The 13,459-nt window shown below is 42.0% G+C and overlaps 1 protein-coding gene across 2 annotated transcripts in view; it reads right to left on the bottom strand.

The window, feature by feature from the left end:
* Positions 1-99: 99 nt before the first annotated feature.
* ACP3 (acid phosphatase 3) overlaps positions 100-13,459 on the bottom strand; it is a 50,049-nt gene continuing 36,689 nt past the window's right edge. Inside the window, exons 10-11 of one of the 2 annotated variants that reach the window (XM_023207428.2) lie at positions 12,064-12,233; positions 100-586 (exon numbers count right to left, since the gene is read on the bottom strand). In XM_023207428.2, coding sequence (XP_023063196.1) covers positions 468-586; positions 12,064-12,233 — 289 coding nt within the window. In that variant the 3' untranslated portion in view covers positions 100-467. The remainder of the gene's footprint in view (positions 587-12,063; positions 12,234-13,459) is intronic. The other variant, XM_023207429.2, reaches the window with a different exon arrangement.

Here is a 13,459-nt window from a genome sequence, read left to right as displayed (position 1 = left end):
AAAAAAAAAAAAAAAAAAAAAAAAAAAAAAGATTCACCCCGTATAATACTACTTCTAGTCTAACTTCCCCCAATATCCAGTATTTTTCTAATCTATGTCTTTGTCCACCTTCTCATCCTTCGCTCTTTGCAGGTAAAAGGCTGATTGGAGTTTGGCTTCTTATTTCTCTCCGGACAACTGTGGCGGAGAATACAACCATCCTATGCATAACAGCCTCTTTCTAGCTGAACGAGCAGCCTGCACTATCACTCCATGATGAGAAGACCTAGGTAACCTTGGTGTTCATTCATCTGTCAGTCCAGCAGCTGTCTGTGGGTCCCTGTGAGTTCAGACCCTGCTCTAGGCAGATTCGAAAGGCAGGGTGTGAGGACGGCAATGCCCACATGGCAAAAGCCTGTCCTTTAGATGTGGCACCACTGAGAGATGCTGTGTCACAGGAGGTTGGTGTGGCTTATCCAGCTGTCTGTTCAGATGTTCCCATAGGAGTCTCTCTGCCAGCAGGTTCCACGGCGAATGTGGATAAACAGCAGTACCATTAGGACAGCAGATATCAGGCAAAAGGCAACAGCAAAGATGACCTTTAGAACTGTAGGAAAATAGGAAAAGTATTAATGTAAAATTAATGCATTAGGAAAATATGAAGATCACATGTGAGTGTTGCTTTCTGCCTTAATTGCAAATTTCAGAAGAGTTTCTAAAGAGGCCTTGAAATCAGCATTGTGTGTGGTAAAAAGAGCACAGGACTAGGAGTCAGGAGGTGACCTAGGTTCCAGTTCCTGCATAACCTTTGACCCTTGAGATTCAGCTCTCCACTGAAAAGGGAGGGTAACTAACTGAAGTACTTCTAAGGCCTCTTATAGCACTAACTTTATGCATTTTTTTATAGTTAAATTACCAATTGTCCATGATCTCAGGATCAAAGGAAATTCTGAATGCTCAACTGCAATCAACTGGATCTAAAAGAAATGAAATCTTTCGATTCTTAAATTTGATTTTTAGGTAAATATTTGTTAGGAGATCTTGCGCACATTTTATCTATGGCAAACATTTCTAGCATAACTGTACTATTGCTAATATGCACCTTTGTTTACACATATTCCTTTGATAGCTGACCAGTAAAAGCAGATATTTGGGGCCATTTCTTAATGAGATGCTAATTCATTATTTCATCTGGAAAGTTACTCTCCTACACATGCACCCTAGTCCACTATAGTACACACATCAGAAACACCAGTTTGTACCATCTCTAAATGTATGTCTTTTCGTTGTAAAAATATAGGGTTTCTTGTTGGCTTAGGCAATGGGAGAGCAAACATCCCTCTGATCCCATCACCTCTTTCTACAGAACCCTAGTGCACCACAGAACACAGGTGAAAATCACTGACTTCACCTGACATTATCATTAAGAGAATGAGGAAAATAAGAAGCAGAGCAATTAGATAATCTGGTTATGGTTATTGGGGTTGGGATCTTTTCAGTCTCATGATTTTAAAAACCATCTATTCAGTAATTACTTCCAAATATAAATCTCCAGCTCTGACACCTATCTTAAGCGCCAGACTCGTATATCCAATTGTATACCTGATATGTTTCTTTAGATAGCTAATAGGCATTTCAATCTCAAGTCCAAAACTGAACCCTTGATCTCCCCATCCTCATTCTCCACACCAAATCTGCTCTTCCCAGAGCCTTCCCTCATCTCAGTTGATGGGAACTCCCTTCTTCTGTTGGCTTAGGATAAAACTCTTGGAGTCTTTTTTAACTCCTTTATTTTTCTCACAGCTTACGCTATCAGCAAATCCTATTGGTCCTACCGAAAAATATATTCCAGCGCTGACTTCTTTTCTTCTCTGACGCCCCCGTGCTTTGAACCACCATCATCTTTTGCCAGGATCACTATAATGGCCTCCTAACTTGTTGCCTTGTTTCTGTCTATCCTTTCACCTTTGTAATTTTTTTTTTTTTTTTTGAGACAGAGTTTCACTCTGTCACCCAAACTGGAGTGCAGTGGCATGATCTTGGCTCATGCAGCCTCGACTGCCCAGGCTCGAGTGATCCTCCTACCTCACCCTCCCTAGTAACTGGGACTACAGGCATGCACCCCCATTCCTAGCTAGTTTTTGTATTATTTGTAGAGATGGGGTTTTGTCATGTTGCCCGGGCTGGTCTCGAACTCCTGAGCTCAAATGATCCATCTGCCTCAGCCTCCTAAAGTGCTGGGATTACAGATGTGAGCCATCACACCTGGCCACAAGGCCACAATCCTTTTTTTGTGGGGGGGAGATGGAGTCTGGCTCTGTTGCCCAAGCTGGAGAGCAGTGGCGCCATCTCGGCTCACTGCAACCTGTGCCTTCCAGGTTCAAGGGATTCTCCTGCCTCAGCCTCCCAGTAGCTGGGATTACAGATGCCTACCACAATGCCTGGCTAATGTTTTTTTTTTTTCTTTTTGTATTTTTAGTAGAGACGGTGTTTCACCATGTTGGCCAGGTTGGCCATGAACTCCTGACATCAGGTGATCCACCCACCACCACCTGCACCTCCCAAAGTGCCGGGATTATAGGTGTGAGCCACCGCGCCTGGCCCACAATCCATTTTTAACATAGCAGTCAAATGACTTCAAGTCAAATCATGCCACTTCTCTCCTTAAAACAAAGTCTGCAATGAATGCTCATCTCAATCAGAATAAAAGCTGCAGTTCTAATGATGATGGTTTATGAAGATCCACATCATCTGTCCCCTATGAGTCCCCTCAGATTTCTTCTCCTATCACTCTACCTTCACTCACTCACTTCTGGCCTCATAATCCTTAGGCTGTTCTTCAAACATGCCAAGCAAGCCTGCCTTAGTGACTTTGCTATACCTGTTATCATGGCCTGAATGCTCTCCCACACATCCCGTGCTTTCTTTGCCTAAATCTCATCTCCGTGAGACCGTCCCATTTAAAAGTGCATCTTGTACATCCTCTTTCACTTCCACCCCATATTGGCCATTGTGATCCTCATCTTCCAAAACATTTATTATGCTTATTATTTGTTATCTATCCCTCTCTCCTTCTAATAGAATATAAGCTTCACAAAGGCAGGAACTTTTGTCTTTTTTGCTCATGAATGTATCCCAAGCACTCAGAACAGTATCTGACACGTAACAAGCACTAATAAATATTTGTAGAAAAACATAATGACTTGGAACTTATAAGTTCCCAACTCTTAGCCCAGTATTTTCTGATGATGCCAGGATGCTTCTTAGCATCATGAAAAGGTGACTTTAAGTTATACCCTGAGAGACAGTCTCATTAGAACTGCAGATGGATTTAATATAAGTTTAAGTGAATTAAATGAAATAGAAGAAGGAATGAAAGGACTCAATGGAAATGAGGAAGGCAGATACTAGTGATCCTTAAAAATCTGTTTTCATGGCTGACTCTGTATTTAGAAATTTATTTTCAGTTATTTTTATGGACTGTGTTGTCATAGCAGTCCTATGGAACATGCTTTTCTGCTCTTTATCTTTCCTTCTTTCCTTTCTAGACATTGATGGGCACACATGTACCAGGTAGGCTGTGCTGGGTGCTGAGGTTCCATAATCTTTGCCCTTGAGGAACTCAATGTCTAGCAGGAGAACCAGATAGATAATTACAAGATACTGTGATAACTACTAAAATGGAGGTGCAAAAGAAATGCTATTGAAACAAAGAGAAAGTTGCAGTCAACAGAGTGTTTTCTATTTGAAAAATAAAGAGTTTGGAAAGTCTTCTGAGAATTGAGCTAGCCTGCCAGGTGAGTAAGACTTTGCCATGAGACAGAGTTTCACAAGGGCATGTTTAGGACATAATGAGAAGTTACATGTGACTGGAATACAGACTTCAGGGAGGTGAAACCATATGGGTAAATGGGGGGCCAGTTTTTTTTTGTTTTTGTTTTTGTTTTTTGAGATAGGGTCTCACTCCACTGCTCAGGCTGGAGTGCAGTGGTGCAATCACTGCTCACTGCAGCCTCAACCTCCTGAGCCCCGGTGATCCTCCCACCTCAGCCTCCTGGGGGAAGCTGGGACCACAGATGCGTGCCACCATGCTCGGCTAATTTTTTTGTATTTTTTGTAGAGATGGAGCCTCACTATGTTACCCAGGCGGGTCCCAAACTCTTGGGCTCAAGTGATTCTCCCACCTCGGCCTCTAAAGGTGCTGGGATTACAGGCATGAGCCACTGTGCCTGGCCAGGGGCCAGTTTTTAGAGTGCTCGGTTTGACATGGGGCAAATGGAAGTCATCAGCAATTATTACACATGGAAGTGATAGAGCCCACTCTGTGTTTGTTTGTTTGTTTGTTTGTTTTGAGACAGAGTTTCACTCCATCGCCCAGGCTAGAGTGCAATGGCACAATCTCGGTTCACTGCAACCACTGCCTCCCAGGTTCAAGCAATTCTCCTGTCTCAGCCTCCCAAGTGGCTGGGACTACAGGCGTCTGCCACCACGCCCGGCCAATTTTTGTATTTTTAATAGAGACGGGGTTTCACCTTGTTGGTCAGGCTGGTCTCAAACTCCTGACCTCAGGTGATTCATCCACCTTGGCCTCCCAAAGTGCTGTGATTACAGGCGTGAGCCACCGTGCCTGGCCACCCACTCTGTGTTTAAGAAAAACAAAGCTGTGGAAAAGATAGGATGGTGGAGACACGTTAGGCCTGATAGAGAATTATTGAAAATACCTTTAATAAGACACTGAGGGCTTAGAACTGGAACTGTGGCCCTAGGAATGAAAAGGAGGGAATTCAAGAGATGCTCCTGCAGTAGAATTAACAGGCTTTAGTAACAGGCTATGTATACTGGTAAGGGAGGAGCTGTGGTCAAGGCAATCTTGTGGCTTCTTGTTTGGGTGACTGAGAAGATAAATTGAGATTGGGACCACAAAAAAATTGGTTTGGAGTAGAGAAGATAATTCATTTTGTCTCCAGTGTGGGATTGAGACAGGTTATTATCCTGACAGAGACTATCAGTAGGTAGCTTGACAAAACAGGTCAATAATTCTACAGTTAGATGTGGAAATAAGGATTGTAGATATAGAAGACAGAGGCCTGGGTATACTGGCTCATACTGAATGTGGAATGGGGAACCTGAGAACAAATAAAAGACTCAGGTGAGCACACGTGCTTTCTCTCCCTGTGATATTTATTTATCTATTTTTAAATGATATGCTTCTTTGTATTGTAAAATATTTCAGGAGTTTGGCAGAGCATTGTCCTAGACACTGAGAAAAGAGAACATGATCAATTGTATCTTACTACAAAGAGATCTAGTACAGGTAATGACTGAAAAGGGTCTTCTTAAAACAAGAAGCCAGTTATGGCATCTGTCCTCTCCCTAAAACCTTTCCATGAGCACAACAGCTCAACTTGACCTGTGGAGCACTTAGTGCTTGGCTCTGCAGCCTCAGCCGTCCACACATTCACTAGCCTTTTTCCAGTTCCCAAAGTGCTCTATGCTGCCTTAAGCCTCTTGGCCTTTATGCATTCTCTTCTTTTGTCTATAACATCCTCCTCTCTCCTCACCTTCATTCACCTGCTTAGTATCGTTTCTCCTTCAGGTTTCAGTTTGAACATCACTCCTCCAAGAAGCCTCCTCTGACCCATTAGGCTAACTGCCTGTGCTGTATTTTCTCCTGTATGCCCTTCATCTAGAATTCACCATACTTTGCTGTTAGGGCTGATTTAATTATTTATTTCCTTGTTCACCCCTCCTTTCTCCATAAGGTCTGCAAGCCATATGGGGACAGTCTTCTTGTCTGCTGCTGTTTACTCGGCGAGCTTAATGCTTGATACATAGGAAAATATTGAGTACATAATAGGTACTCAGTAAATCTATGGCTTATTAAATAATCATGTATCTTGACCCACCAATCCTATTTTTGGAAATTGGTCTAAGAAAGTAGTCTATAAGATACCGTGGAATGAAAAGTGAGTATGATATGGTAGAAATAGGATATTGGAAAGTGTTCGGCTTGAATCCTGATCCTATTACTTGTGGCATGTTATCCTCTGAGGTTCAGTTTTCTTCCCTGTAAATTGGGGATACTAATAGCTGCTTCACAAGGAAAGAAAGGCCACTGAATTAGACACTGACAGCTTTCAAAAGAGAAGTTTTTAAAAAAAGACAGAAGGGTGGACATAATTTTACAGAATAGTTAAGGCATAAGATGGATGTGAGAAAATACCACAAGAACATGTAAATCATTAGTTCAAGAAAACTGGGATTGAAGAGAGTGAGGTGGAATAAGCACTTGAGGGTGTTTTGATGAGAGGATATTTGGGCATTTTCATAGTATAAGGGAAGGAGCCAGTGCAGAGGAAGAAAGTGAAGTTAGCCAAAAGATTCCCTGGGGTCCTGAGGAGACTGTGGAGATGGGCTCACACTCATAGTGAGGTCAGCCCATGCAGGGAGGAACGTGGTTTCTTGAGGGACAGCAGCAAAGGAAGGTTAAAGCTACTGAGGTATTTTTGAGGTTGTGAGAGTAAAACTTAAAAGACTTATCAATAGATTATCTTGTTTATAAGAATAAAGAAAACAAAATGGAATCAGACATTTGGGACAAACAGGCCTTCCTGCAGGGAGTAGGAAAAGTGTTCAGTAGAGGTGAATACATTTACCAAGAAATGTTGACTCAGTCGAGGATGGAATGAAATGTCAACATTCATCGTTTGAAATGGTGACAATAGGCTTGGACTTTTGCTTGCTTCAGCTCTACTCACAGATCAGAATGAAAAAACCACGTGACTGACTTCATCTAGAGGCTTAGGTATTGGTGTGGTGAGCAGTGTATGGGACAGGTCAGCATTATAGCTGTCAGAATTGCCTAGGTTTAGGGCAGTAGTGGAGTGAGGAGCGAATCGGAGCATACCAAAGCAAGTTGCCAATGTCTTTAGCAAATGATGAGATGTATTCCAAGAAACTGAAGATAATGGCAACAAGAATGAGGAAACAGGTGTTATAATCAGATGGCCTCATCTTTGAGGAAGGAGCGGTGCTGGATATCATTGAACAAGGGATATGATTGAACAAGGGCTTTTAATAGCAATGGAGGAACATGAGAATGCCAAAGCAACTATGCTGAAAACAGAAGTCAAATAGTACAGACATGTTGGCACGTACAAATGTGTAGATGGCCAATGATTGGGTCTCTACAGTATAGTCACTTTTGAGGCTCATTCATAGCTTCTCTCTCTTATTTATAAATAAACTGAGTTCCAGGCTTCTGACATCTGAGCCCAGCCACAAGGACGTCAGGCTAGGTATGCAGGGCTGAACATGTATTCAGTTAGCAAATAGTGATTGAAGGCACAAGGTTCTAGGCATTGTCTACTGGCTAAAGACTAAAGAGGAAACATGTATGGTTCCTGCCTTTAAGAAGCTCAGGGTTGAATCTTGGGCATGTGTATTTGTGCTGTAGATTCTCAGCTTTACAAAGATAATGAGAGACAACTGGGACTTCCCACCGGTAAGTCTCCTTCTTGTGAAATAATTAGAGTTGGACATTGAGATAGGGGGTGGGAGAGCACTAGTGAAGAAAGTCTGAATGTGTTAGTAAAATTTTGAAATTAAAGAAGCAGTTTGACAAATTTCATTATTTTCAAACAACGTGCTACGGCCTTAGACTTGTGAATTTTCCAGCAAAGACTCTGGTGAATTTAATTGATATGATCTGGATTCTGGTTAATTGAGTCTACTGGCACTAGCTAAAAACACTGTTTATAGTTGTGGGTAGAATTTCATGGGTGGAACCCCCTACTCTAAGGAGTAGGGTTGCAAAGTATCTTGTATATATAGGACATATCCTATATTTAATGATTTTTGTCTTGCTTCCTGTATCGGCTTTTTCAGAACATCCTAAGTGTCCTGTATTCTGTTTTTTTTTTTTTTTCCCCAATGAATTACAAAAATTTGGCAGTTACAGCCATTTGTCAAATTTATCTCGGCATCCTGTACTTTTATTTGCTAGATTTGGTGGCCCAACTAATGAGCTACTCAACCCCTAGTCTTCCATGTTTCAACCTTCTCTGCAACATCTCTCTTCTAAGGTGAGTGGCCACCCAGCCTAATGGGAACTTCTGATCTCAGGAGTTTCCCAACACTGAATGAAAATCTGTCTCCCTGACATTTTTACCTGCTGCCCCTAGCATCTCTCTTTAAGATTATACTGAATAAATCAAATCTTTTTCTTTACAGAAGTTCAAATATTGAACTCACTGTATTAGAGGCCACATCATGTCACAGACTCTTAACAAACTTTCTATGAGCCCAAACCAGTGGCGTGCTGGTAAGATTTGTAGCATTTAATTTCTTTGGTGAAAATACTCCCGCCACATTGGAGCTGCCCAAGTGAAGTGGCTGAACTGAGAGTTGGGAACTGATGTACACATTCCACTCTTGAGATCTGTATGAGCGGGCTGCAGCACATCAACCCTTACATTTTTCTTTTTATTGACATTTTTTGCTGCTTACTCATATTTCACTCTACCTACATATTAAATTGTTATTTGTGTTTTGTGAGGGAAAGAATTCTACGAACATACCGCAGGTAGATTTGACAAGAGGAGGTGAGAGACTATGGAGAATGAAGAAGAGGGTAGGGTAAAAAATAACTCCTAAGTTACTAGGTATTGCTGCTCATCAAGATAGACAAGAGTAGGTTCAGGAAGAAAAGGTAACCAATTTATTTATTTTTTATTGATTGATTGATTGATTGATTGAGACAGAGTCCCGCTCTGTCGCCCAGGCTGGAGTGCAGTGGTGCGATCTCAGCTCACTGCAAGTTCTGCCTCCTAGGTTCACGCCATTCTCCTGCCTCAGCCTCCTGAATAGCTGGGACTACAGGTGCCCGCCACCACACCCAGCTAACTTTTTATATTTTTAGTAGAGACGGGGTTTCATAGTATTAGCCAGGATGGTCTCAATCTCCTGACCTCATGATCCACCCGCCTCGGCCTCCCAAAATGCTGGGATTATAGGCCTGAGCTACTGCGCCTGGCCAAAGATAACAAATTTATATATCAATTGGGCAAATATTTATTGAGCACCAATCCATGCCTGGCGTAGATACTTCTAGGTACTGAGGACAGATAGAGCAGGGAACACACCAGATAAAATCCTTGTGGAGTTGATATTTTATCTTTTTAGAAATGGCCCATTGAATGAAACCTGTGGGACTCTCTTTGGAGACTGAACCTTCTGATGAGTAACTTTCCTCTCCTTTCCAGCTTTAAGGCACTAGGACATCTGATAAATACTTTTCTAGTACCTTGCACCACACCATTAAAGTTCTCCATCCAAACTTATTTTTTATTTTTTATTTTTTTAGACAGAGTCTCACTCTGTTGCCCAGGCTGGAGTGCAGTGGCACGATCTCAGCTCACTGCAACCTCCGCCTCTGAGTTCAAGTACTTCTCCTGCCTCAGCTTCCCAAGTAGCTGGGACTACAGGCATGTGCCACCAAACCTGGCTAATTTTTGTATTTTTAGTAGAGATGGGGTTTCACTATGATGACCAGGCTGGTCTTGAACCCCTGACCTCAGGTGATCTTCCCACTTCGGCCTCCCAAAGTGCTAGGATTACAGGTGTGAACCACCGCACCCGGCCTCAAACTGATTTTACATGACGCAGTTGCTACCTTCCGCAGAAAGCCTTCCCTGACCTTCCTTACTTCCCCCACTCCAAATCTGGGTAACTCTTGTTCCCACAGTAACCTGTGTAGTCATAAGACACAGCCCTGGTTTTTCTGTGTTGTACAGTATGTATCTCTTTACTTCCCTAGTATATTGTGCACTTCCTGAGGGTGTTTCCTCAGCAAATTCCATCTTAAATAGATGAGGCAGAGCCATCCACAGCTTTGCCTTTATCTGAAGTGGTAAAGTCCAAACTACATTTTCAATGTAAAATGTTCATTTAAGCCAGTCAAATCATTTTACTTTATATTAATATTTTCCATCTTGTTACACTAAAACAAAAACCTCAGACACAAAGGGAGCTCCTGAAATCTGCCTAGAGGAATTTTATTCTAATTAAACACACACACATATGTTTTTTAAAGTTCATTATAAAAGCCATGCTTTTGAACTTCCTAATAATGACTTTATTCACTGTTTTACATTTGGCTCACTGCTAGAAGACAGTTACAAGCATAGGAAATGGACCCAAGGACAAACATTTACGTGGGAAGGAAATAACACAAAGAAGCATATCAATCGATGTCTTTGTCAGTCATGTGACCAACCAGGAGTGGAAGTGGCTTTGCTCTAGATTCTGGCATCCAGTAGAAACCATCTCTAGAAACCATCTCATCTTTATCCATAATGGTAACAGAGCACGGTGTTCTCTAGATGCATGTAGATCTGCCACATGGCAAACCTATAAGACTCTTAAGAATGTCATTTGAACACGATTTCTTCTTGCAAATTGGGCAGTTTCAGCAGGACCTGTAAGTTTGCTTAGGTTTTCTGAAGATACCGGCATTAAAGACTTAGACTTACACATTCCTTTTGTCCTGCTGACATATTTCATAACCACATTCTCAACATTCCAATAAGTTTTGAACTTGGAGGCGCTTAGAACATAATTACATTTCTAATAAGTTTTGAACTTGCAGGCACTTAGAACATAATTACATTTCTAATTTTGTTTCAGTTTGATATGTGTCACTTCCTTCCTTCCTTTTTTTTTGGTAGAGACAGTGCCTCACTGTGTTGACCAGGCTGGTCTTGAACACACCAGGCCTAAAGTGATCCTCCTGCCTCAGCCTTCCAAAATGCAGGGATTACAGGTGTGAGCCACTGTGCCCGGCCTATACTTCCTTTCTTAAATCAACTGTTTATTTATTTATTTATTTATTTATTTATTTATTTATTTATTTATTTATTTATTGAGACAGGGTCTCAGTCTGTTGCCCAGGCTGGAGTACAGTAGTGCACTCTTGGCTCACTGTAGCCTTGACCTCTGGAGCTCAAGTGATCCTCCTTGAGGACTATAGGCACACACCACCATGCCCATCTAATTTTTTGTATTTTATGTAGAGACGAGGTTTCACCATGTTGCCCAGGCTGATCTTGACCTCCTGAGCTCAAGTGATCCTCCCATCTCAGACTCTCAAAGTGCTGGGATTATAGGCGTAAACCACCATGCCTGGCCTTAAATCAACTTTAGAGTCAACATCTATTATCACTGGAGCTTCTAGAGAAACTCCATCACGTAGTGCTCTCTTTCCTGATGTGTTGTGCCCAAACAGCTTGTTCTCATCAGATGACTTATTTGCTATGATGTCTATACTTCAAGAGCCGCTATATGTATTACATACATCAAATCTTTCTGTAAAGTTTGATTTTTGTTTCTATAAAAGGAAAATAAATGTTCTAGGACCAAGGAAAGAGTTTTTAAATTTTTAGTTCTGTAGCCTCATCTATTTTAACAGAAATATAAAAACAGATAGTAGCAGTTTTCCAGCGGAGAAAACTTTCCAAATGTCTCCACTGTATCTCCTTTCTTTGCCTCTCCTTGAAAGAAGGCTGGAACTGATGGGTAAATTGGTTTTTTGCCCATCAGCCTATTCACATCTTTCCTTCCTTGCTCCTACCCTAGATTGTGCTTTATTTTTTTTTTTTTGAAATCTGTTCCATTTCAGACATTTAAAGAACAGCCTTGTCTAATCCTGCTCAAGCAAAATCTCAGAATCCTTAAATACAAAAGGTCCTGTGTGGCCAGTCATATAGTTTATGGCAACTCCATGAACTTTGAACTAAGTTTTATCTCTGATTATATTTGGGACTGCTGCCCCTTTACATTAACACTGAAAAACAAAACAAAACTTAGACAAGTTTTATGGCAAGTGGGGGCAGGGTCAGGTGAAGAGGTAGGAATTGCCTGAGGTTGGGGGTCCTTAAAACATACAATAATCACCCAAAGCCCATTTTCCTCAAAGCTGGGGGTAATGGCTAAAGTACGTTCTGAAAGCATCATCTGCCCTGAGAAAGGGCAGCTATTCTTTCTGCAGGGATCTCTGTGCACACTAATCTGTACTCTCCTCAGTACCTTGATGACTGTTTGTGGTCATACACTCCGTGGACCAGTCTTGAGGGATCACAGGGCCAACCAGCTCAGCAAACCTCTCCAGAGGACAGCTGGGGCTGCAGCCAGGTAGTGTGAGCGGATACGGCTCATGCTGCGTCTCATTTCGATAGTACATCTCCACAAAGTACTCCCTGGCAGACAAAGGCAGAGGAGAGAGCTCTGTTAGTTCTGTGTTGTTGAACTGCCACTGAATTTCTTTCCACTTGGACTATTACATGCCAGTTGAGGGACTAATGGAAAAACTTATGGGGAGATTTTAGCCAATTTAGGTGTGTAAATGTCGGGAGACTGGGGCAGGTGGGACCGATTTGCAGGGTGGAAATGGGAGGGCTTGTTAGGTGAACAGGGACATAGGAGGTGGGCACCAGGATGCAAAATCAGAGGAGGTGGTGAGAAGTGATGGTTGCAGGGAGCTGGGTGTGACTTTGAGCCTTTGGATAAGAAGTGGGAGGCAGGTGGGGGTGTTGGGTTTTCCTTCTCCTCCTCCCTTCTTTGTAGGCTTTTCATTTACTCTTTTTTTTTTTTTCCTGTTTCTTGAATATTTCTTTCAGTCCTTCTTCTGAATGTATCTCCCCTGTCCTTAAGTAGGTCATAAACATGGAACTGAATAATACATAACATATGTGCTTGAATATATAGCAAGACTGTATCAGAAAATTATCCCTCAGAAAAAAGACGTGGGTATGTGTTCCAGTCCTTCCATTGTGTCACATTAAGGAGCGCTCTCTCAATGCTTAATCTCAAAACAAAACAAAAAACAAACAAACAAACAAAAAATGTACTATTTGAGAAGGTCCAATGGTGTAAACTAACCTCAGTTAAACCACCATGAGTTGCTTATGGAAGCCATTTGCTAATCAAGGAGGCAGGAGGGGAACTCAAGTAGGATTTAGTGATCCTTCTTTTGGTGGTAACCTTCCAATGGCTACTTTTGGATGTCATTATAAACAAGCCTTTTCAAACATCACTTTAAAAAGCCATATAAACATAGCAACTACAAATATTCACTTATAAGATGTCTATAAGGCCGGGTGTGGTGGCTCACGCCTGTAATCCCAGCACTTTGGGAGGCCGAGGCGGGCGGATCACGAGGTCAGGAGATCGAGACCATCCTGGCTAACATGGTGAAACCCCGTCTCTACTAAAAATACAAACATTAGCTGGGCGTGGTGGCACATGCCTATAGTCCTAGCTACTCGGGAAGCTGAGGCAAGAGAATCACTTGAACCTGGGAGGCAGAGGTTGCAGTGAGCTGAGATCACACCACTGCTCTCTAGCCTGGGCAACAGAGCGAGACTCCATCTATAAAATAAAATAAAATGTCTACAAAACTTACAAAAACCTCCCTAATATTATA

This window comes from Piliocolobus tephrosceles, chromosome 2 (genome assembly GCF_002776525.5).
Source record: "Piliocolobus tephrosceles isolate RC106 chromosome 2, ASM277652v3, whole genome shotgun sequence".
Taxonomy (NCBI): Eukaryota; Metazoa; Chordata; class Mammalia; order Primates; family Cercopithecidae; genus Piliocolobus; species Piliocolobus tephrosceles.
The sequence above is the reverse complement of the archived record's forward strand: the minus strand, read 5'-3'. Positions and strand labels throughout refer to the sequence as shown.